This window comes from Pristis pectinata, chromosome 5 (genome assembly GCF_009764475.1).
Source record: "Pristis pectinata isolate sPriPec2 chromosome 5, sPriPec2.1.pri, whole genome shotgun sequence".
NCBI lineage: Eukaryota > Metazoa > Chordata > Chondrichthyes > Rhinopristiformes > Pristidae > Pristis > Pristis pectinata.
The window spans coordinates 77,768,843-77,795,188 of NC_067409.1; the positions used below are offsets into that span (position 1 = coordinate 77,768,843).

The window sequence follows — 26,346 nt, forward strand, 5'->3', positions numbered from 1 at the left end:
CTTGGTGTCATCCCTGGTGATCTGGCGAACCTGGAACTGGGCCTCGGCCTGGTCGAACCAGACACTGGGCCGGAGGGTCCAGAAGGTGGGCAGTTGAAGGGCTACTGCCTGTACCTCTTGCTGTGCAGACATCGTGGGTCCAAAAACGTTTGGGCCCGTCGGGGTCACCAATGTAGCAGCTAGCCACACACCACGAAATGAAGACACAGAGTCGCTGGTTTCAAAATCAGAGGTCGAATGCAGACCCGGGGCGCGGTGCGCCTTTAGTAGCTGAAACTTGCTGCGCTACAGTTCCCGCACTGACGTCACGCGCGGGTCACCTGACCTTCCCGTGTGCGGGCTTTCCCAGCCCAACGCTGGGGAAGAAGGAGAGCCCCACGCCATCTTGGATCGGGGCCTCCGACGACATTGTGATGTCGGGAGCCGGTTCGATGCCGGTGCGGTGAGTCGCTACACTAACGAAATATTTATGTTACAGATATGTTTGAAATTTGAGGGTTGTGAAACTGGGATGCCCAGTGCTTTTTGTGGTACTGCAGATCCAGATTTGCTTCCAATTTCGATGCCTATTTTTTTTAGTAAAACTCATGCTAATCAGCAACTTGAATAGTTGAGGAGCTCAGAAACACTACAGCAGTTTGTGGGATAATAAAGGTCAACAACCAATACTTACTACCAGGTGACCTCAAGGTTTAGCTTCACAGTTCCAAGGTCATTGATGTCAACGGCAACCATTTGAGGTTGGGCTGTGAAGAGGTCTTTCGTTTCACAAGTGACACTGCCAACCAGGAGATGAGTTGCCAGACCCTTCAACTCGGACACCTAGAGTGATGAAGAAAGAGACATTCAATGGAGAAAACAGGTCAGTTTCATGGTGTGATTCCCAATTAATAGATATATATGGCTTTACTAATATAATAACAACTACATGTTCTTTGGTGGCAGTTCTATAGTGCAGTGTTATTATCCTTAAGGGTACCTTTCTAGCAGCCACAAACTCTACCACTTCTTACTCTGCTCTCTCCATGTCAGGATTCCCCAGTCAGGTGTTGATGCTGCCAAGTGGCTGGACGTACAGCAGATTCCCACGTGAAAGCTAATGGTGCCCTGAAGGTCACATGAAGCAGAAGCCCAGAATGTATATATAATCCACATTTTCCCTTTCACCAGTGAGGCAACACCAAAGTCCCCACCAGCAATATTTCCAACACTGCAAACTTTTGAGTACAAAAGTTAAAGCAATATTCTTGACTCATTTGCATCACGGGTTGGTACTGCAAAGGGCGTAATGTTAGTTTTTAATCTCTGCATGAAAGTTTTTGCAGCGAATTTTAAATACTTGCTGAATTCAAACAATACCTGTATCTCCGCAATAATTTAAAATCAAGCAGTTTGCACCATGAAGCTACTTTGGAACATAATCCAGGTAAAGAAAGCTAGCAATCTGCAATATCATTATTCGTAAACAGCACTGAGTTAAGAAATCAATTAAACTGTTGTGAGTGACATTGGCTTAAGAGAAGAAATTCAGCAAAGCAATGAATTCACTGCTCTTTTACAAATAGTCAATGGCATCCTTCCTATCCAACTGAACTGGCAGACCAAGGCCAGGGTTTGACAAAAACTAGCACTAATAACATACCTTTTCAGTACAATATTAGCTTAACTGAGTGCTTGCAACCTCAACCTACTCAGCCAGAAGCCGCATTGGCAATTGAGCCAAGTGAGCATCTACTGAATGAATAGTGATGAAAAAGATACTGGATTCTTAAAAGAGATCATGCTGAATTTATTGAGAACAGCTTGACGTGAAGCAGAAACATCTTTCTAAGGAATTCTGAATTCTTCACCGACACAATTTCAATCTGATAGCTTAAAAGGCAATTACTTCAACCATAAAATTTACTGCTGGATTTCTGCAGTGGACTGATAAGACCATAGAGCCTGGAGCAAGTCATTATTTAGCTGCTCTTCCTTTTCTCCAATGTCAGCATCAAGACTTCCTTTTTAATTTACAGAGATAGTTGGGACCAACAACCCAAAAGGGCTATCCAGTAGTCTTATTGATAAAGGCTAGTGTAAATTCTGCTTCCATCACCTGGGAGAAAATTGCAGTTGAGTATTTCTCCAATTGTATGTTGTTTCAGCACGGTAGTGTAGCAGTTAGCATAACGCTATTACAGCGCCATCAACCCAGGTTCAATTCCGGCTACTGTCTGTAAGGAGTTTGTACATTCTCCCCGTGTCAGCATGGGTTTCCTCCGGGTGCTCCGGTTTCCTCCCACATTCCAAAGACATACGGGTTAGGAAGTTGTGGGCATGCTATGTTGGCACCAGAAGCATGGCGACACTTGCGGGCTGCCCCCAGAACACTCTACGCAAAAGATGATTTTCACTGTGTGTTTCGATGTACATGTGACTACTAAAGATATCTTATCTTATTTTATCTCCTAAGAGCTGCTTCCAATTCAGAAAAGTTTCTGAAAAATGATTGGCTTGGAAGAAAGGCACGAGGACATTTAATGAGCCACAGAGTAAACAGTAAGATAGTAAGCAAAATGCGAGGAAAGGACTTAGGTTATAGATACCCAAAAAATGTGAAATGAAATTACAATCTGTGCACAGGTTGCAAAGCGAGAAAGTCAGAACTCTGCTGGAATTCCTCTGTTCTTGTGGAATCACATTTCACTTAGTTGAAAAGGATCTCAAACAAAAACAATACTGGAAGCAGGCAGCAAGCCAGGCAAACCTTCCTGAATTGGAAGAAACTCTGTAAATGCAACTGTAAATCATCCAGTCATGGTCAGGTCTTCATCAGAACATAGTATTATTGGTGAGCAACTTGGAAGAAATTGAGTTGGGGCTGAGGACAGGGGTCTGGAATGAGGTCAAACAGAGAGTACAAACATCAGAAGAGAGGAAAGATATGAGCTGTTAGATTAAGTGGACCGAGAATAGGAGATGGATGGCATTGGACAGAAGAGGGATGAAAACCAGATCCGAGATCCAGCATGAGTTGTTGAAGTGCATAGGCTAAATTGTAGAGGAAAGCAGTGGTGTATCAGTAGTGTATCAATGCAGGGACCCCACCTCTAACCCGCAGGGTGCTCTGATCAAGTCCAGGCTATACCTAAAGTATTGTCATTTCCTTTCTTTACTGGTGCTGTTTGGCTGAGTACCACCAGCAGTTTCTGTTTTCAATTCAGATGATTTCAGAGAAATTTGACCACTTTTTGCATTGCTATGATGCTTTCACCCTGCATGTTAAATGACAGAGGGTGGAACCTTTACACATTTAATTCAATAACATTAGCAAGCCACAACATCACGTGACTAGATGTTGTGACCAAAAGGCACGTAATCGACCTTCAGAAATGGCAGCTGATGTAATGTCATTGAAAAGCACAGTAGTTTCTGAATTACCCCAGTGTCTATACACGTCTGTTTCATGTACCTTAATTGAGAATAATTCATTAATCAGAGGCAAGAAGATCATTTCTTCTCCATCCCAACTTTGCCGGTCATTTATTTCGATTCTGCCTTTTAATTTCCACCTTTGACGACCATAACGCATAAAGATCTTGGTAAAGATAAAATAAATCCATTAGCATGCATATGGATACTTTGAATTTTATTTCAGAACTCAGAAAATTACTTCTTATTCTGTTCTCACACCACCACCCTCTCCAAGACTTGTTACTGTTCTATTATCAGGAATGATCATTCTGAATAGAAACATTACTCAGACTTGAAGAACAGCAAGTTACATGAAAATATGTAGCAAAAGGTGTCAAACAGGTTTATTTTTACCATCGTTGAGCTGAGCTGACCCATTATCACCTCAATGAGGATCAATATATCCTCTCAAAGACTGAATTGCCATGTGTCACTTAAGAGACTAAAATTAAGATATAAACTACTTACCTCATATTGATCACCGGGACAAAGGCGGGCAAAACCAGCTAAACCTGTGAAGTCCAAGGTAGATCAAGACAACAGTTAGAACTTCATGCCTGTGTAGAGTCTATTTCAAAACCCTACACTTTAAGCGGCTGGAACTTCAGCTTGGGATATCAACTCTATTTCATAGTTAGTGAAGGAGCATCTCCCTGAACAACTATCAGTGCCAGTGGGATATTGGGAAATCAAACATTTAAGTTGATTTTATTAAATAATTAAAGAGGTGCCAGAGTGCCTTTAAGGTTAAAGTGAAATCCACAGAGTACTTAAATGCTTTAAGTCGAAGTATGTGTCAATATCATTATGCAGCATCTGAATCCTGTCACATCCAACATGAATGTAAGAAGTCAGATTTCCTCTTCATGCATGATGCTACATGCTCAGAAATTTGTTTTCAGTCTGTTGCAATCAACATGCAGAAGCAACTATGTATTATACTCAAGCTTCTGAGATACGTTGGTGTCATTCATTTAATTCTAGTGACCAAGGATAAATGTCTTTTAGAAATGTTGGTTGAGAGTTAAGTATTGAAAACAATAATCAGAAAGCTGCCCTCTTCACTTCTGCTTTTGAGAGCAACAGGACCACAGTTAGTTTTCAGCCATGGGCTGGGACTTCCGACAGTGTAGCACTGAAAGTCCACAGGCAAGATATGAACCACAGCAGTGTAGCTCAGAGGTGGGTTTGCTACCACTGATCCACAGCCAGGATCAAATTTCTCTCCTAGTTTCCAAATCTGGAGCTATATTTGTTTGAAAAGAAGAATTACCAATAATTTTGCAAACAGCCACCACAAAAATGGCAAGTGAGTTTTAAACAAGAAATTATTGCTATACTAAACCTGTTACTTGAACATAAAGGAAAGAGCATTCAAACTGTGGGATGGACAGGGAGTGATTGGTGAGGTTGTTGGGAAAAAAAGGACAAAAACTCTGGGAAATCAGTCTGTGAAATCTACTCAGATCAGTATTAAAGAACTGAAAAAGCAAAACTCTGCAGATGTTAGAAATCTGGAATAAAAACATAAAATGCTGGAAACACTCAGCAGGCCAGGCAGCATCTGCGGAAAGTGAAACAGAGTTAACGCTTCAGGTCAAAGACCTTTCATCAGCTCTACATAATCTGCTGAGTGCTTCTGGCACTTTGTTTATATTTCCATATTGAAGAATGTTATACAAGATAAATCTTATTGGGAAATTATCATTACGTTTTCCATATTTACTAGCAATATAAAAAAACATTCTTGACATCAGAGATCGCTTTGTGGCTATGCTATTGGCAGAGATAGTTCTTCGTTGGAGATACAATTCCAAAATACAAGCACAAGATTTTCAATTTTGGGGCAAAAGTCACGGATATTACATGTCAGAATTTCCACTTCAACTTCCATCAGGCAGTGCTGTATCAACAGTGCATGTAAAATTATCCTTTACCCTATCAACCCACAACATAACTCATGCCAGTTTGGTTCTATTAATACTTGCCTTTCATCTTAATGTGAAATTCTCCGAGCAGGTTTCCAATCTCTGCCTCCAGTGAGCACAGTGCCTGAGAATGAAAGAAGTTACTGTCAGTCCCAGATGTTTTAGGCCTACTTGTTTCAATACAAAAGACTAGTGCAAAGTAATAAGAGTAATAGATGTGCAAATGTTGCTTAATGAGATGTTTTCTCTTGGCTGTTCAAAGATTTCATGAAGAACTAGCAGTGCTTTCTTCTATTTAAGAAAAGAACGCCTACCTGGGTGCCAAAGACAGCAAGTCATGAAACATACAACTCCATTTTCACAGGAAAGGGGAAAGAATTTGCAAGGAATCCAGTGGCTACTAATAATTTCAATTTCAGCGTGAAAAGCATTATTGTATGCTATACAGAATAAATCCCAGACTTTCCCCATTAAAGCCTCAGTTTGGATTTTGATGTTACCTTTGTCATTTCATAACTATTTATGGGAAAATCCTTCCACAGTGAACTATTTTGATATTGGACTTTGGGAACGGAGAGTGGTCCTTGCTCAATCTTTCAACAATTACAACAATGTGACAATGATCAAACGATCTAGTTGTTACATAAATATAGGTCGAAGTTCTCTAGTCCGGCATCCTTTGGACCTGACCAGTGCCGGACTACAGAAAACTCCACATCACAGAAATTGCCCTTGTTCATCTTCCTCTGAGAAGGAGAACTGTTCTTTTAGACACTCCCTGGGTCACAGAAGGGTTCTGAGAACTGTCCATAACACAAAGTTTCCATAAATTGGAAATACTCTCAGCTGAGATCATAAAGTTGCACTGGCAGGTTAATTAGCTGCAGATTAGTATAGATCTCAGATCATTTTAGATCTTAGTTAGAATTAATTAGTATAGATCTATACTACAGATTCAAAATGTGCCAGACTGTAGGAGTTGCCAGACCACAGAATGCCAGACTAGAGAGTTCCAATCTGTAATGGTGATTTGAATGATTTCTAATAATATGTAGAAAAAGCAACTGCTTCTCAAACATAAAGTTAAATTTGAGAGAGTGCATTTAGTATATCCAGAACCTATGGTTTTGTATTCAAATTTTGCATTGGTTGTACATAATGTCTAGTGAGCTAATCAGGCATGGTTTCCCAATGACGTCCATAAAAGACTGGGTATACCACTAGGGATTATTGATTAAGCAAAGGCATTCTTCAGCACAGAGTCTTTCAAGTATACATTAAGCATGCTTCAGTGGTTCAGTGGAATAGCTAAGAAAAGGTCGGCAATACAAAATTAGCCTTGCAAGATTATTCACAAGTCTTCAACTTCACACAATGTTCTTGTACGTTGTGAATACTATTCCACTGCCACTGGCAATCCTTCACACAAAAAATGATGGACCAATTAGCTTCAACTCTTACCCCTCTACTCTTAGCCATTTAGCAATACTCACCCTTCTTTCACCCTTTATCTTTGCTAGGTTAAAACCAAGAATCTTTACACTGTTGCTTTGTCTAACTTGGCCTTCACAATCACAGAACCGCTTACCTTGCCCACTCCTCAAGATTCTACAGTCCATAGGCTTCTTAAAAACCATTAAAACTTAATCATTACAAATTATGACCAAAAATCTTATCAGTTAATTCATCAGTATTGATAAGGCTAAATTAGTTACACACAAAAAGATGGAGGAACTCAGCGGGTCAAGCTCCCTATCCAAAATACCATGCTAAAAATGTTTCCTATCAGTCTTATACTCTGCATCCTCATGAAACTTCTTATCTCTTATCTGCTTGTGTCAAAAGCCTGGTTATAATTTATGAAGTTGTTGTAGTGATGGGGGTCTTGATCTAAGTAAATTCTTCTGAAATCTGCTTTGCCCATCACCCATGTTAGTACAACTGACATGTGGTCACTTGGTCAATATCTTCCCCCGACCATGTCATCCATTTTCCAGACCAGAGTTACGCTTGTTCTCTGGGTTTTGCATTCTTGCTAAGCGTACTGTTGCTGCTAAAATACACCACACTTTTCAGTCCTATTGCAGATCCAAAAGCTGATGCCATTAAAGTAAAGGCCATACCTCTGTGTTTTCTTTGTAACTCCTGTTTATTTCTGAAAGGCTTTCTCGGGCACCTTTAGTCGAAGGCGACATCTCAAAAGCCTGTTTCATTTTGGAGGCTCCATCTCTGAGTCTTTTCTGGATGCAAAATGTCTCATACAACTCATCCACCTGCCAAGGGAAGATGCAAAAACATGTTAATCAACTGGGTTTTCATGAGCTGACTTATACAAAACAAGGAAAATCATTTGGAATCATGGTGGAATTTTAATCACATGTAAAGAGACTATTTATCCCTTATGTCGTTATTCCGTCCATTCAGAGAATCACATTCAAGTTGTTCATTATTTTTATTTCATTTATTTGAGTGGATGCAAAATCATGGTCAGTGCTCCCAGTATCCTCAATCTTCCAAACACTCTGCTGGGACAATCTGAAACACAGATAAACCTGAAAAGCAATCCCCTTTGAGTCACCTTGATTCAGAAAATGGTTATTTCTACACAAAGTAGCATAATTAGCCTGAGCCTACGGCCATACTAGCCCGAAAACGTCTGATCTCGGAAGCTAAGCAGGCTCAGGCCTGGTTAGTACCTGGATGGGAGACCGCCTGGGAATACCAGGTGCTGTAAAAGGGGCGGCACGGTAGCATAGCGGTTAGTGCGACGCTATATCAGCGCCAGTGATCGGGGTTCGATTCCCGTCGCTGTCTGTAAGGAGTTTGTACGTTCTCCCATGTCTGCGTGGGTTTCCTCCGGGTGCTCCGGTTTCCTCCCACATTCCAAAAGACGTACGGGTAGGTTAATTTGGGTTTAAAATGGGTGGCGCGGACTTGTTGGGCCGGAAGGGCCTGTTACCATGCTGTAAATAAAAAAAAACAACACTTGGAGATGCTTGGATTAGAGGCCATGTGCTATAAGGAGGGACTAGACAAACTAGAGTTGTTTTCTCTGGGGCATCGGAGACTGAGGGGAGACCTGATAGAAGTTTATAAAATTACAAGAGGCATAGACAGTCAGAATCATTTACCCAGGGGAGAAATGTCTAATACCAGAGGACATGCATTTAAGGTGAGAGGGGAAAGTTCAAAGGAGATGTGCGGGGCAAGTTTTTTTACACAGAGAGTGGTGGGTGCCTGGAATGGCTGCCGGGGTGATGGTGGAGGCAGATATGATAGAGGCACTTAAGAGGCTCTTAGATAGACACGTGAATATGTAGAGAAAGGAGGGATATGGACCATATGCATGTAGAAGGGATTAGTTTAATTAGGTGTCATTAGCTTAATAAGTTCGGCACAACATTATGGGCAGAAGGTTCTGTTTCTGTGTTCTAAATATTTCTTGCTCTGTGCCCTTTTAGACAGTCATTTGGTCATTCTGATTCAAACACTCAGAATGTTGTATCTAGTGGCAGGAAAAGGACTCTGAATTCTGTCTCTGTGAAGCTTCCTATCAGCAGGCCACTCTTTCTTGCAATTGCCCCTGCCTGCATGTGTTTTCATTGCTTTCATGTATTAGACACCAAACTAAGAGTCCTTACATCATCATCTTCATGGATCTTTGGCTACAGTTTGCAAAGGCTAGCTTTCTATACAACTCGCATTTAGCTGTACAGCTTCACAAAACTGCATTGCGGAGAACACTTCCCAAGAGTTTGTCCATTGCACCACGGAATGATACACATGACATAACTGGAAGTTAAATAAACCATGCTGGCATCCAAATAACCACAGATTATGGGGTAAAGCTGCCCATTAGCCCAATAAACTTGGAAACAGCACAGGAAATGAAATAATGTGGAACTTAATTAGATCCTCTTGTCAAGTAGCTATTTGAAGAAGAACTGTACAAATAGTTTTGTTTTGTAAACAGTTTTTTTAAAATACAAATTTAAAAAAACAAGATCTAGGCTGACCTCCTATGCTAAAATATTGAAGGGTTACAAGGTGTGCACAGAATGCAAAACCCGGCAATGTGGTTGATAGTGGTAAGGGTAACTCTGGAGTATGTATGGATGTTCAACATGGAATCAGACCAATTCACCCAATCTGTCCTCTTAGCTTTCATCATCTAAATCTATCAGCATAACTCTCTATTCTCTCCTTCCTTAAATTCTTGCCCAGCTTCCTCTACATTATTTGCTTCAACCATTCCCTGTGGGAGTGATTCCACATTTTCATCTTTCTGTGTGTAAAGAAGTTTCTTCACTGTTGGATTTCATGGTGACTGCCTTATATTGGTGAGATCAGCTTACACTCTTGCCCACAAATGAAAACGTTCCCTCTGTGTCATCTCAATCAAAACCTTTCATAATCAGGACAATGTTTTCTTTTTCAAGAACAATGAGACCTGGACCGTTCCTCTTTTCTTGATAAGTATATTCTGGGGTATCATCCATGTGGATCTTCCGTACATTCCCTCTTGTGTCCTTGCACTCTTTCTACAAGATGGGAAGCAGAACTGTGTGCATTTCTCCAAGTGTTGTTTAACCAAGGTTTGACACAGGGTTAGCATAACTTCACTACTTTTCAATCGTTTTCTTACTTGAATAATTACCATGCAAAATCATGCACTTTGGGAGAGGTAATATCGAGCAGCTGTATGAATGACATTATTTTGAATAATGCAGATGAGCAGAGACATCGTGTTGTAAGTTGACAAAGTGGTTAGAAAACTATATGCCAGGATTTATAAACAAAGAAATGAAATATAAAAGCTAAAGATCATGCAAGTATTAAGGGAGACACAAGAGATTGCAGATACTGGAATCTGGAGCAAAAAAGGAAATGCTGAGGGAACTCCGTGAGTCAGGCAGCATCTGTGGAGGGAAATGGATAGTCGACATTTCGGGTCGAGGCCCTTCACCTACAGTTCATTTCCCACTCCATGAGTTCTTCCAGCAGCTTCGTTATTGATGGAAGTATAAAACTATTTTTAGACATCAGCTGGATTATCCAGGTCAATTCCAGGCATTTCACCAGAAGCAATTTAAAGACCTTAGAAAGGGTGCAGAGAGGTTACCAAGGATGAGTTACAAGCAGGGGTTGGAACATCCAAGAATATACTTCTTGGAACAGAGAAGGTTAAGAGGTTTGCAGCACATTGACAGAAAAATATATTCCCTATGGTGACTTAAATTCAAAACCATTGGCAAAATATTCAGAGAGCAGAGAAGGAGAGATGTTTTCACTCAAAGTTGGTGGAACCTGTAATATTTTGCTTCAAATATGAAGTTCAGACAGGAGGATGCCACATATAATTTACCGAGTAATTGGAGGTAAGGAATATGCAGGGTGACTGACATAAAGCAGGAATGTGGGACCAAACATTAATGCTCTTTCAAACAGGCAGCAAAAGCCTTTCCCTGTAGGTGTATGACAATTTAAGAACTTTTCTGGTAAATAACCATAAGGGAATAAGACATGTCAGCATTGCTTGAGGATCTGAGCAAGAGCCATACACTTCCCCACAGATGGCAGTGAATAGTGGGAGTTTAGGTCTTCTGGGAATCTTTGTTCGTCTTCTTGGAGCTAGCATTTGAGCAAGGCAGGTCTCCAACCTTCTATTCTGCCAACTAAAAGTGAGCAAAGAACTCCAAAAAGAGAAAAGGTAAGCCAAAATTTAAGCTACTTTCAAAGGTTCAAATGGGCATTCAGACAGTCAAGACTAATTTACATTATTGCTAATAGATATTTGTCAAATATTGCTTTTGCATTTAAGTTACTTCTATTTTTGATGATGGTCAGTAACTAACATAGGTTTCCTCTGGGTGCCTCAGTTTCTGTCCACATCGCAAACATTTTTGTAGGTTAATTGGCCACTGTAAATTGCCCTAAGTGGGTAGGTGAGTGGTAGAATCTGAGGGACTTTGATGGGAATGGAAGAGAGAATAAAATGGAATTAGTGCAAATCAATATGGATTCATTGGGCCAAAAGGCCTGTTTCCATGCTGAATGCCTCTATGACTGTATGACATTTTCTTTCAATTTACCCCATAAAAGTCCACCAATCTAGTAACCTAACACTAACAACTAATAATTAAACATTTCATTTACAATGATAAATGTGGACAGACTATGACCAGAGCAAGTAAGGGTTGGAGGTAGAAAACATATATTCTATTCAGTTTTGAGATTTCTCTCTTGGTGAGAACTACAGCAGCGTTCAAAGGCTGATTTGACTCAACTAAAAGATCAAATTAGTTTGGTCCTTTGCTTCAATTCATTAGCTGGTGTTAAATCCAGTAGGCCGGTTTCCTGCTCATTAATAATTAAATCAGGAGTGATTGTATTATCCAGAATATGCCATTGGGTTGAATTTACATGGGAGTTCTTTGGGGTTCCTGCCGTATGTCATCCAAGATGCCTGGGGTCATGGAATAAATCCAATATATTCACCATAACACTGTTAACTGCACCTTAGTTTTAAATACTGTCGCTGTTCTCCAAACCAGTACCAGCTGCAGCCTTGTATTATTAAAAGGAAATTATAAAAGTGCAATGAGATTTAATCTTCTCATTCAATCTGATTTTATACTGAGAAAGGAGCAGAGGTTTTGTTCTGAATGGCAATGGTGAGCCCATCTCACTTAATAAGAATGTTATTTAAAGCTTTGTCATGAATTGGTTAACTTCAAGTCGCGAATCAACTGCTGTCAATCATTAGTAATTTCTGCCACCTATTACACCATTTCCTCTTAGCCGCAGCCCTCTTCCTGTCACTAATTCTACTAGGACACTTGTTCCTTTGGTTGGGTCTGCTGAGTACCGATATGAACAATGTGAATCTTGCACAACACACGCTGACGCCACATCCTAAAAGCAATGCTTTTCCCAATTCATGAGGTCAGGAAAGGGTCATTATGATTGGGGCAACCCAAGCTGAGAATTTTAATGAGTGCTGGAAATGCATTAAAAAAAATTATCAGCACATTTGATAAAAATTTTAACCAGAAGAAATTAGTGCTGAAGTAGAAATTGATTATACTTATGAGTTGAGCAAGGAGATGGTGAGGGGAAGGAGCTGCAACAGGTCACAAGGGAGAAGACACAGGAACATCATGGAGGGAGTAGTGGATTGATCTACTTGAGAATTACTTCCTTTTCCATGTCCTGTTTATTTTACTGCCTTGGCTCCGGTGTTATGAATTCCCCTTGGTCCATAAAGTATATAAAGTAACAGCACTTCTGTCAGAGGTACTGAAACCCCCAGTAGATCCTTTCTGCTTGGTGCATCTAACTACCATCAATAAACATAAACAGCTTTTGCTGGAGTCACATTGGTCTCATTACCATCCTTGGCCTAAGGCTACTGCCATGCCAACTCTTTACTGTCTGCTGTGCTTAATACAAGTAGAAAATTGAGAGAAAAGGAGTAATGCTCCTCCCACATCTTTATTTGTCAAGTTTGGTTAAAGTGTCTTGATAAAATTAGCTTAGTTGTGTTATGTTTGTGATATTTACCACACAAGTCAAACTGACATTGGCATGATCTGATGTGTGAAAAGTTGCCCATCCCTTTACTGAATGTGGCCTGTGGTTTATTTTGCATCTTATTTGTCTACCTGCACAGCACTTTTTCTGTAACTGCAGCTGTGACACTACATTCTGCATTCTGTTATTGCTTTTCCCTTTGTACTACCTTGATGTACCTATGTTTGGAATGATCTGTATGGATGGCATGCAAAACTAAGTTTTTCACTGTATCTTGATACATGCGACAATAATAAACCAATTACCAGTTTAACTGAGACATACCTAAGATGTTGTTGAAACCCTTCCCGTTGAATGTAACCATGTAACAGACTGACTAAAGTGAAAATTAATTCCCTGCAAGTGAAGTTTACCAGGTCTGTTATATGTACCTAGATTAACTTCAGTTGGGCAGGCTACTGGAGAGAACCCCTTGCTTTTACTACAGCTGAATTATTCTAAAACTAATATAGCCCATCTTTTCCATCTTCGTGCTTCTCTTGCCACCTCATTAATACAGCCTCATTAATGATACTGTAAAGGAAATGTCTTCCTGTTAGCCCATTGACTTTCAATATACATTATTTTTTTTCACTTGGATGAGAATTGCATTCTTACTCCAAGGTCAATTTAAGTTGAACTGTACCGCTATTTATATCTACCTTACTGATGTGGAACTCCAGCCTTCTCACGTATCTCTCTATAGCTTTGATTTGCTGCAAAGAGAAAAAAATATGTCATTAGATTCCGCAACCTAACAAAAAGGACTGAACAGCAGATGAAATAATCTGTATCTTTGAAACATGAGCAGAAAATGGAGACTACAAGAGTAGTGGGGCATCAGAAGGCTGCTCACTCAGCTTATTGGCATGGTTGCCTACAGTGCCTCGAGATTAAATTTGCTTAGTTGAAATACTTACCAGGTTTTCTTTCATAAAACCCTGAACGTTAATGATTTTAAAATCTTCAAACATTAAAGCCAAGTAGATTTTAAACCACTAAACATAAATTTTCACAATGTTATAAATACCATGTGCTACTATAGTATCTCTTCTTATCAGTATGTTACATCATTATAGGGCTGGATATACTCTCCTGGCAAGAAAATTACAATCATACACAGTTTAGGTAGGAAACAGAATTTCCTCCAGGGCTTCTCCTGAATGCTACGAGATAAAAAACCACAGAGGAATATCCAAGCAGCCAATCCTCTGCCAATTAGGGTGATTGAGATTGTTGGCAACACTAACAGGTTCCCACAGTCTAGGATTACCGTATTGGTTGCAAACCCTGCAGGCACAGTTCCCCAGTGGGAACCCAGGAGTGCATCTGGGATGTTTTTTTTTGGCACAAACACTCCAATAGATGGTTCACCACCAACCAACTTCCAGGAACAATTACAGGGGGAGCAATGAATACTGGTCTTGCCAAGGATATCCACATCACATGAGTTAATAAAAGAACGCTGATGTCATTACCATTCTGCATGCAGTTATTCAGCTGTTGGAAGTCAGCAGGAATGTTCAGTACAGTGGGAAGTGAGCCATACTATCTCATATGGGCAGATCCTGCAACATGACTTGCTTTGTGCTGTGCCAATCAGGAATTGGCTGCTGGAAGCACACACGGAGTTTAACCTAAATGGCTTATTTAATTTCAGCAGAAGCTCCTTTTGGGTATTTTCAGGGTTTCTGTCGTTCTTGAAGTTATGGAGGCCCATCAGGACAAGGCTCATCACCCACCCCACAAGCTGGTCCGCCAGCTCGCTGGGCGCTGTATCTCCACCATGTCAGAATGAGGTGCCCTGAAGCAGGATACAATATCTAGCTGTACAACACCATATAAACAAAACCTCATCCCACACAAAGAAGTTACGCACTGTAATTACTCACCTTATCAAGTTCATACAAAACTCCCTGTAAAGAAGAGACATAAAGCATTAACAGAAAATCACAAAAAAAAGCCCTACAGATGCTGGAAAAATCTAAAATAAAAACAGAAAATGCTGGAAATTCTCAGCAGATCAGGATACATCTTTGGGAAGAAACAGATGTGGCCTGACCTGCTGAGTATTTCTAGCATTTTTTATTTTACTTTAAAATATTAACTGATTGTGCGCCACATTCAGTTTTTATTTTGCATTGTGTTGTTGCAGTGTTTACCATTGCATGTTTTACATATTTAAGCATACCATCTACAATGGCATTCAACTACTTCAACCCTGGTTGCAAGGACACTGGCTGATAGAGAGAAGAGAAAGTCATCAGCAGCTGACGGTAAAGAAAAAATAGATCATGCGGATGTAGCCTGGAAAAGGACAGCCAAGTGGTAGTCTTACCAGAATGGGCTCACCCATGGAACATAGAACACAGAACAGTATAGCACAGGAACAGGCCCTTCAGCCCACAATGTCTGTGCTGAGTATGATGCCAAATTAAACTAAGCCCTTCTGCCTGCACATGATCCATATCCCTCCATCCCCTGCATATTCATGTGCCCATCTAAAAGCCTCCTGAACACCACTATTGTACCTGCTTCCACTACCCCCCTTGGGTTTGCGTTCTAGGCACCTACCACTCTGTGTAAAAAACTTCCCCGCACATCCCCTTTAAACTTTCCCCTTCTCACCTTAAACCTATGCCTTCTAGTATTTGACATTTCTATCCGGGGAGAAAGATTCTGACTGTCTACCCTACCTATGCCTGTCATAATTTTATAAACTTCTATCAGGTCTCCCCTCAGCCTCTGATGCTCCAGAGAAAACAATCCAAGTTTGTCCAACACAATCCAGGTTTGAGTGGTGTGCTGTGGCCATTTCACATGGTTTATATCCAGAATGGAATGGAAATTGTAGCATATTACAAGAAGCATGCTATGTAGTCCAGATCCCAGGAGTGGGGCAGGTGAAGAATGGGCTGGCCATAGAATCCCAATCATAATTCAGAGGGGGGGGGGGGGGTGGCAGGAAATTGGTGTGTGTGGGGTCAGTGAATTTATGGACCCCAATCTGGTAAATATGTGAGTTCAAAAGAGCCAAAGGCCAGGATTTCAGGTATTTTGGGGGATCAATTTATTCGAGACCAAGGATGATCGGGAAGCAAGGGATTAAAATCTGTTGGCGAATGGATCTGCGGTTCCAGCACAGATACATACTGGTTCGAGGAATGACCAGTGAACGTCACCCTCAGAGCAACCTGGTCTAACCTCAGACAATTTTCAAAAGGAGTATCGCATGGGGAACAATACGCATGGTTGCATCACAAGCACAACTCATACCGTGAGGTGCCTGTTCAAACATACAGAACAATGTAAAACAACCCAGAAATAGCTGATATTGGTTTACATCCTGGGCATTTATCAGCCCCAACATGCCAAAAGGACACCATCTAACTGGATTTCTCAGCATCGCTATCAATTTACCAAAGGAATGGTTTCCTAAAAGAAGTTTCTTTAAAGAAGACAATACTTTCAAAAATTGCAAAGTTTACCTCTGTTTAGCTCCATGGGAGAATGCAACCTTCTATGTCAGATGGACCTTTCCTGATCTTTGCTGGGATTATTGTGGGGCAACATTTAGCTTTGGAGGATAAGATTAGATTACTTCTCCTCATCCCTATCAAGTGAGCCCAATTGCAAAGATCTTCCAGTGATGCCTTTCAGTGTTGGTACTACAATCAGTGTGGTATTATGTTGAAGATCTGCTGGGGCTTGTGAACTGTACTCTAGTAAGGAGCCATTGTTTTCAGGCAACAAGAAGAGATTTTGTTTCAAAGGGAAACCCTTTATTTGGTTCTCTCAGTACAATTTTGAAAAAATGTGATTGGATGCTGCTTTTCCCACTTCTCCTCAATGCACGATCCTGTACCATGCATTGCTGGTGTGAGTACAATATGGAAAACAGTTTTGTCTCAGAAGACACCACTGCCTGTCAGCACCAAGTAAAACCTTTGCAAACAGTAAACAGCCAGCATGAGATCAGTTACTGCTGGAATGGGCAGAGAGACCTTTGTTAGAACTTCCCACCCCCTATCAGTTTCAGCATTAGATTTTTCACTTCTTTTCCTGCAGCTTTTTCAATGACTGAGGAAAGAACAAAGCATGAAAACAAAATTTCAGAGCTCATAAATTACAAGAATCACGATTAGCTTGGTTATTTATGTTTGCCATGTTTACTAAGGTGGCCTCAATCTCCCAACTCACGGGATGAGGGTGAGGTATAAGGCTAGAACATTGGAGTCCAGGTTCCCTGTGATTAATGAATCCCACTGAGGTCACAGAATATCACCTAATATTTCAGTGGCAATCTATCTGGCTTTAATTGAAAAATGGAGGATTAATGTTGGCTGCACATTATTCAATATAATTGGAAGATATATTATGAGTAGAATGCTTCATCTTTTACTTAAAGGAGAAAGACTTGCCCATAGAGTGAGCTGAATAAAATATCAATGCGTTTCTCACATGTCAAATAGAAGGTAGTGCATTTTCCTTTTCCGCTGATTGTCTTAAATTACTTTACCATCACTCACTGTATTTCAGTAATTTTTCTCTAAATATAGACATTGTATTTTGAAGGTCAGTGATCATTTCACAGTGTGTAGAGGAGGTATCAGTTTTCATGGGATAATGACCTTGCATCATGTGAGATCCAGATGTATTTTTATGTTGACATGAGGCTATGAATAAAATGAGAAACTGTTCCACTCATTTGAGTTCCAAAATTAATGCACCCCAGGATCAGTCACTAGTTTGTGTGAACTCAGATGGGCACAATAATTGCATTCAACACCATTTTGTTAAAGGGAGTGAGGGTTGTGTGGGGAGGTATCAGCAGGGGCTGTGCCTCTCTGTATATATATGTGTGCATGTCTGTGGTCTGTTCATATGTGTGTGTGTACATGGTGTGTGTGCATGGTGTGAGTTTAGTGTGTATGGTGTGTGCATGATCTGTGTGAGTGCTTTGTGTGGTGATTGTGCTTAGAGTGTGTGTATATGTGTGATTTGTGCATTTATGCTGTGTATGTGGTATATGCAGTGTGTGTGCATGGTGCATGTGCATGTGTGTGATGTGTTTGTATATGGTGTGTGCTCTGTGTGTGTGTGTGTGTGTGCATGGTGTGTGTTGTGTGTTAATGGCATGTTTGTACATAGTGTGTGTGAGTGTGCGGCTGTGCTGTATGGATAATACATGATTTGGTTGAGAAACCCACTCATTAATCACGGTGGTAGACATGGTTCTCTAGATACAAAGGAAGCTGACAATGTTTCCAGTACCAGATTTCACAAATAAGTGGTAAAATAAAGAGGAAAATCTAAAATAAATCTAGGAAATGAAAGAAATAGCTGACTGATCTGTTAGCACCTGCTAACGTCCTCTGTTTCTCAGAAAGGGAAATATTGTTAATGTTCCTGTTTCTCTCTGTATGCCAGCTGAACTGCGCTGTCTTTCCATCACTTTCATTATTTCATGTTGGGTTCTCTAGACCCCACTCACCAATCTGGAGTTGCGTTTCATATCCTTCAGTTGAGTGGTGAGCTTGTCCAGCTCTACTTGGTGCACTTCCAGGTACTCGCTGTTCAACAACAACAAAAAAAAGTGATTTACAATAGGAAATAACTTTCAATAGTTGTACTACTTCTCGGGCCCTTCTGAGTGACTGCTCAGATCTTTTAATGCAATGAGTATTAATCTACTCCTTGGATGGAACTGTGCAAAACCTGACCGCAAGGCCTTCTGATTACATCTTACGATCAACACATTAGATAATTGGCTGCATGCTACATCCTTGTCTCTTAGAAATTAATCGATCCATTGTTTCTAAGTAAGGAAATGATGATAAACATTTTTGTGTATGCAGTTCAAACATGTTACTCATTGATGCCCAATAGACTTGAGAACCAACAAAATCTATAACTGCTGATCATTAATCTTTAAATGATTAATTGAGGAGGGTTTAATATTCATAATTTCTTACGTTAGTCCCTTCTTCAGTGCTTCATACATTTCATCCATTCGCTTTGGTTGTACATCCTTGGGTGTGCTGTTGTTCTTATGGACTGAAACATTCATTTTCTTTAATTTTCCCTGTGGTTTTTTGAGGATTCCGTTATTTCCAATGAAGGAGTGACTCCTGTTGGGAGATTGGATCAGTGAAATTGGATTGTTTGGGGTCAATTTACACATAACATTCCAGTAAAAACCAAGTAACTTGGGTGCCAGATAACATATGATTCCAAATGCTGAATGAAACTATTTTCTGGACTACATGTATAAATGATTTGCAACTTCACAGAATAACCTGCAACTTCAGGTAACCTGACTGTGGTCTGTACCTGTTGCCAACTGTGATATTGGAGCTTGTTTTTCTTTTTTCCCTCTGGCAGTGACGACATGCCCACTTGACCTGCTGGGCATGTCTTCCTGCTCTGCATTTCACAGCTCCCATATTTTTTTGTCTGTGTTCTATGTTCTCATTCTCTAACTGCTCCCATCGATGAGATGACCCTGTTTACAGCTTAGCCCCATAGTCCCCCTGATTTTACCCTATCAGAGACATACCTCTCCCCTACCCTCCCTACAGCTTAACAGCTTCTTTCATCTCCTTCTCAGTTCTGACAAAGGGTCTTCAAACTGAAAGGTTAGCTCTGTTTCTCTTCTCACAGTTGCAGCCTGACCTGCTGAGTATTTCCAGCAATTTCTGTTTTGATTTATCTTTTAAGATATTACATTCATTCAACAGCTTCACTGATGAGGAAAGCATTGGGAGCTTGACCATGGAAGTCAGCAGGCTCAATCCACAGTCATAGAATGACAGAATTATACAGCACGGAAAGAAGTACTGAGTCTGTGTTGACCATCAAACAGCTGTTTATACAAGGTTTATACAAGATTAATGGCAGGACTCTTAGCAGTGTAGAGGAACAGGGGTTCTTGGGGTCCACATCCATAGATCCCTCAAGGTTGCCGTGCAGGTCGATAGGGTTGTTAAGAAGGCATATGGAGTGTTGGCCTTCATTCGTCAGGGTGTTGAGTTCAAGAGCCACGAGGTGATGTTGCAGCTCTGTAGAACTCTGGTCAACCACACTTGGAGTATTGTGTTCATTTCTGGTCACCTCATTATAGGAAGGATGTGGAAGCTTTAGAGAGGGTGCAGAGGAGATTTACCAGGATGTTGCCTGGATTGGAGAGCATGTCTTATGAGGATAGGTTGAGTGAGCTAGGGCTTTTCTCTTTGGAGAGGAGGAAGATGAGAGGTGACTTGATAGAGGTGTACAAGATAATAAGAGGCATAGATCGAGTGGACAGTCAGCAACTTTTTCCCAGGGTGACAATGACTAACACGAGGGGACATAATTTTAAGGTGATTGGAGGAAGGTATAAGGGGGATGTCAGGGGTAAGTTTTTAACACAGAGAGTGGTGGGTGTGTGGAATGGACTGCCTGCTGAGGTTGTGGGGGCAGATACATTGGGACATTTAAGAGACTCTTAGATGGATATATGAATGATAGAGAAATGGGGGTGGGGGCGACATGGGAGGGAAGGATTAGATAGATCTTAGAGCAGGATAAAATGTTGGCACATCATTGTGGGCCGAAGGGCCTGTACCGTGCTGTAGTGTTCTATGTTCTATACTAATTTTATTTAGAGTTCAGAGTTTTCCAGTTAAGACAGGAAAAGTCATAATGCTCAAGCTGTTGGCTGCTCCGACCTCCACATCTGATCTCCCTCTGTCCATTTCTATCATATGACGCTCTGCACTAGACGCTGACTCATGAGATGTGCCTCTGGTGTCCCGTTGACCAATAAATGGAGCAGGGCAGGTAATGCCTTCTGCCTCACATGTGGCTCTTTCATTTCTGAAGCTCTGAGCACCCTCCCTCTACCATTGTCTCCCTGACCCACCAAACTATATCCTGGAGTCTCCCATCACCCCAGTCATCCACCCAGACCCCCAACCACTCCAGTCACTGTGATTCTCCCAACTTTGCTGGGATCCCCTCCCCATTTCCTACGCTGCTTTCTCACTGCCCTGCCAACCTCTCCCACCCTTACGAACCTCCCCCATCCCATCAGCCTTTCCCACAAACTTCCTGAATCCATTGCCCAAGTGCTTCCTCTGCTGTTCTCTGCTCTCCATTGTGGCAAGAGGACACAAAGGAAGCGTCTTTATGTGCACCTGCACATGAATGGCCTAATCTTTTACCCACGACACAAAAGAATATTGGAACCCAGGAACATGAGTCAGACCCACAATGCGGTATTTATAAACCATCATTATCTTGTGGTATTATTTTGAAAAGTACAGATGAGTGAAGAGGCATTGTTCTCCATACACACAAGCCCAGAGAAGATTTACAGTTATCGTGACCCTGCCTCAGTTTGAGTACCTTTGTATTGTTTTTGCCACTTTATCTGTCTTGGTCCATTAGGTGCTAAACATCTTTGTAAGGGTGAAAAGCTTCTGGCTGTCTGTGAGCTCCAATGTAACATCAGAAATTTAACTAGCTCTCAAGGCTACTGAGCAGAGCTCTGCATATGTATAACTTCTACAGATGTATAGTGGAAGGCATTCTGACTGGTTGCATCACAACCTGGTATAGGAACTCCAACGCACAGGAACGCAAGAGGCTACAGGTAGTGGTGGACTCAGCCAGTTCCATCATGGGTACAGCTCTCCCCACCATCGAAGACATCTGCAAGATGCATTGTCTCAGGAAGGCAAGATCCATCGTTAAACACCCCCGCCATCCAGCCCACACCCTCTTCTCGATGCTGCCATCAGGCAGGAGATACAGGAGCCTGAAGACCCACATGTCAAGGTTCAACAACAGCTTCTTCCCCCACTGCCATCAGCTTCTTGAACTAACCTGAAGAACCTTAATTCTACCTTGGACTGGATTTCCCTCAATTTGCACTATTGTAGTTATGTTTACTATGGTTTATTTTGTCTTGTAAATTAAGCATAATTTATGTTAATTTATGTAATTTATGTTTTTAATGTACTGTGCTGCTGCTGCAAAAACCTAATTTTCATGGCATTTATACGCTGGGTATGTATGCCATGATAATAGACTTGAACTTGAACATATAAGTGTAGATGTAGTTATCTGTGCACATGATGCAGTGTGCGGACACAGAGTTCTGATTGTATGTCTGTGTGTGAAGAGAATCCTCTACCACAGAAGAACAATTACGCCTTGTTGCATACACACCTGGACCTTCTCTCCTGTTGAGTACTGAAGCCGGCAAAGGACTGACTTCTAATGATACCATTGGGTCCACCTGGGGAGGAGGGTGATCCTGCAGACATGATGATCGGTAACCTGGAGGAGATTTCTGTTTAAAAGAAAAGTAGAACTGAGCAAACCTGAAAGGCACACAGGGTGATTCAAATCATGTTATTGCTCAATCCCTGCTACCAAGGGGGCATTTCCAGGGATATTGGACTGTGTTGATCCAAGGAGTGGCCAACATTCCTGGAAATAAGCATCTTAAATCCCGGTTCATGTCTCCGATCCTTCAGTATATCCCCACTCCCTTTATGGGGCAGCTCCATAACCCACCACTCTCATCCCTGATCATCTTGATACCGTAATCATTGACCTCCCCCACTGAGCTCCCCAACCCCTGAATTCCCCAATCCCAGCAACTCATCAAAGAGCTAGCCAGGTTCTCAGAGCCCTTGAACCTCCTGATCATGGCTCCAGCATCCAGCTGGGACCCCCAGCAGCCAGGCACACATCTCCAGCTGGCTGAGCCACCCCTTCCCCAGGTCCCCAGTGGCCATTACCACATCCGCATTACAACTCCAATGATTGCATGCCACCCTCCCTGAGCCTCAGTGAGACCACCAACCAAGCACCCACTTTCGCCTCCAAATCCTCTAGATCTAGAGAGGGATAACCATATTCTCCTTCACACTCTGCAGCACATGAAATGAAATCGTTTAAAGGTAATTCAATAACTCTTGAGCCTGGTGCCTCATCCACTACTATAGTTACTGTGGCAGGCCCACAATCAAAACGGTCATTGGCGTTAGGCAACAGTCATGCCCTGCCTTTAATGGCACACAACAATATCTTGTCTCGGTACCCTTGAAGAGACAATTTTCCTCAATCACTCAAAGAATGATGGGATGCTCTTTAATAAGGAGTACATGAGTGTGGAGTGAGGAATAACACTGAGAATGTCAGGATTGCACGATTTATACTTAAAGTAAGCACAAATGAGAGGACAAGGCAGAGTATTACTGAGTACAGGAGATACAGATGCCTGAAGTCCCACACCACTGGGTTCAAGAATAGCTACTTCCCTTCAACCATTCGGTTCTTGAACCAACCTGCACAACCCTAATCACTACCTTAATATAGCAACGCTATGACCACCTCGATCACTTTGCACAACAATAAACTTTGTTTTTTTTTGTTCTACTTGTATTCTTTCTTGTGTAATTTTGTGTAATTTATGTTTAATTTGTTTTTCTTGTGAATGTTGTGTCTCTAATGCTATGTGCCTGTGATGTTGCTGCAAGTAAGTTTTTCATTGCACCTGTGCATACCTGTACTTGTGCACATGACAATAAACTTGACTTTAATTTTGAGTGAGGGAGAGACCGAAGGTACACCTGTGAGTAAGACAGGTGGATAGACTGAGTGTGCAATCCCACAGCTGTTGTATTATGGAATGATCTGAATGGAGATAAACTTCAACTTGAAACTAGCTGGCTAATTAGAAATGCAAAAAATCCACACATTTTCAAATTAAAGTCTGAGATAAATAAAGCAGCACCGTGAGATGGTATAATGACATGGTGATGAAGGAATGTGGATTCAGGCCAGCTACAATTAAAGATCAATTATAGTTCACATACACCTTAAAATTAATGTTATATTTGATCTTAGCTTATAATTTGATAGGAGACACTTATAATAAACATAAGAGCACAAGAAGTAAGAAACAGAAGCAAAGTAGGTCATTCAGACCCTTGTGCCTGCTCTGCCACTCCATGAGATGATAGTTAAACTTTTTGATATTTGATACACCACCTTTCTGCACTAACCTCACATCTCTTGATTCCCTTAATACATAAAAATCTGTCAATCTTTTTCTTGAATATACTCAGTCACTGAGCCTTTCCAACCCTCCCAGGGAGAGAATTCTAAAGATTCCCTACCCTCTGGTGATAACGTTTATCTCAGTCCTGAATGACTGAACCCTTATTCTGAGACTGTGACCCTGGCTCAGGACAACTCCTTCCAAAGGAAACATCATCCCTTCAACCAACCTCAGTAATGAGTCATATAGCACAGAAACAGGCCTTTCAGCCCAACTGGTCCATGCCAATCAAGATGCCCATCCAAGCTGGTCCCATTTGCCCACATTTGGCCCATAACCTTCTAAACTTTTCCTATCCATGTACTTGTCCAACTGTCTTTGAAAAGTTGTTATTATACCTGCCTCAGCCATCTCCTCTGGCAGTTCATTCCACACATGAACCACCTTTTGAGTAAAAAAGTTGCTCCTCTAGTTCCTATTAAATCTAATTTTAAACCTATGCCCTCTAGTACTTGATTCCCCAACTCTGGGAAAAAGACTGTGTGCATTCACCTTATCTATGCTCGTCATGATTTTATACACCTTTATAAGATCACCTTTCAGTCTCCTGTGCTCCAAGGAAAAAGTCCTACTGACTCCAAATGAAAAATTAGAATTTTCTAAGATTCAATGAGATCGTCACTCATTTATCTGAACTCTAGAGAGTAGATATCCCTACTCTTGTACTTGAATCTTCTATAAAGGCCACATACTGTTTGCTTTCCTAATTGCTTGCTGTATCTGTGTATTAATTTTCATTGTCTTGTGCACAAGAACAATCTCTGAACACTGTCACTTTTTAATCATTCAGTATTTGAAAAATATTATGCCTTTCTACCAAAGTGAATGACTTCCTATTTTTCTACATCATATTCCATCTCCATTCACGGCCTAAGTCCACCACAAATCCTTTATTTACACATTATTTACACATGCTCTTGCAAACCTAATCATGAAATTCTATCGTCATCTTGCATTGGGACTGTTGCTGGAAGCTTCATCCAGGCCTTTAGCAACTCCAAGGTTGACTATTCCAACATTTTCCACCTCCTTGGCCAAGGTTTTGATTATCTTCCTTTGCCCAGCACTTCATTATACCTCTCTGGAGAATTTTCACGACTAAATAGGTGCTAGTTATAGTTGCTGTTGAAATTTCTGCCTCTACTTCCACAGTTCTTGGAAATACTCATGGGTAGCGCTTTATAGAGTGTTGATTTTAGAAACTAATGCCAATGGCAATGCCTGAGAAGGTTGCCCTGTTTTCTGAAACATGCAAACCTGATGCTTCAAAAATTGCACAGTGCAGCCCACTATTTCTTACAATTGCATCTTTGTTTCATTTCAGGGATAGAACTCTTTTTAACATTTAATGTTTAGCAAAGCTCATGCTGTAAAAGAACTGAAAAGTTGATCTTCTTTGTGGCAGAACTTCCCAATGGCTGCTATATGTCCCTCATATGGAATTGGATGGATTATTATTGGATACTGAGCTCCCAATCACTTACAATATTATAAACTGTCAACCTTGATAAGTTGACATAGAATCCTCTAGCAGTGAGCTAGGTGAATAAAACAGCATCTTCCATTTACACTCCCAGCTCTGAGTTCAACAACCTCCAGTATTTTAGTTATATAGGTACTTCCTGGCCCATCTGTGGCAGTGTTTGTGGTTCCCATGTTGGCCCCATCGGTCACCTTAGAGACCAGAAGACCAGAGCGGAATCGAGTTCTCCTCATTACTGAAGAAGGAGGAGAGTTATATGGCACATTCCCCTGTTTACACTGTGAATCATTTCACTGATAATCAGGAACTCTAGATGTGACAGGTTCTGCAATTAATGCAGCACCAGAAACTGTAACAACACAGCACTGCATGGGTGCAAGAGCCAACACAAATGAGTAGTGTGCATTTGTGCTAGACTGAGCAACAATGCAGCACCAATTCACATGTGGAGACACAAGAGAATGCAGATGCTGGAGTCCTGATGCAGGGTTTCGACCGGAAACATCAACATTTCCTTTCCTCCCACAGATGCTGCTCGACCCGCTGAGTTCTTCAAGCAGGTTGTTTATGCTACCAATTCACACGTACCAGTTTCAACAGCACTGTCTGTGCATACAAATTGACAACACAGCTCAGCCGTATGGATGCCATAAGGCCCAAACCAAAGAATGTACATGTACTTTTAGTATAGAGTTAATCAGTTGTCTAATTAATTACAATTTTATGAATGTTTGTTGTTGATAGAAAGTCCTGTTGAGCAGCCAGGCATCCTAAGTAAACATGGACATATA

At 41.2% G+C, this 26,346-nt stretch overlaps 1 protein-coding gene and 1 pseudogene across 3 annotated transcripts in view; one reads left to right on the forward strand and one right to left on the reverse strand.

Annotated features, from left to right (window-relative positions):
* The window catches only part of ripor2 (RHO family interacting cell polarization regulator 2), a 76,546-nt gene that overhangs the window by 32,644 nt on the left and 17,556 nt on the right, over positions 1-26,346 (reverse strand). For all 3 annotated transcript variants that reach the window (XM_052016875.1, XM_052016873.1, XM_052016874.1), the window contains exons 2-11: positions 22,170-22,293; positions 18,932-19,087; positions 18,451-18,529; positions 14,849-14,872; positions 13,619-13,672; positions 7,508-7,657; positions 5,445-5,508; positions 3,925-3,968; positions 3,455-3,580; positions 674-822 (exon numbers count right to left, since the gene is read on the reverse strand). In XM_052016875.1, coding sequence (XP_051872835.1) covers positions 674-822; positions 3,455-3,580; positions 3,925-3,968; positions 5,445-5,508; positions 7,508-7,657; positions 13,619-13,672; positions 14,849-14,872; positions 18,451-18,529; positions 18,932-19,087; positions 22,170-22,293 — 970 coding nt within the window. The remainder of the gene's footprint in view (positions 1-673; positions 823-3,454; positions 3,581-3,924; positions 3,969-5,444; positions 5,509-7,507; positions 7,658-13,618; positions 13,673-14,848; positions 14,873-18,450; positions 18,530-18,931; positions 19,088-22,169; positions 22,294-26,346) is intronic.
* On the forward strand, positions 8,013-8,121 carry LOC127571068 (uncharacterized; annotated as a pseudogene).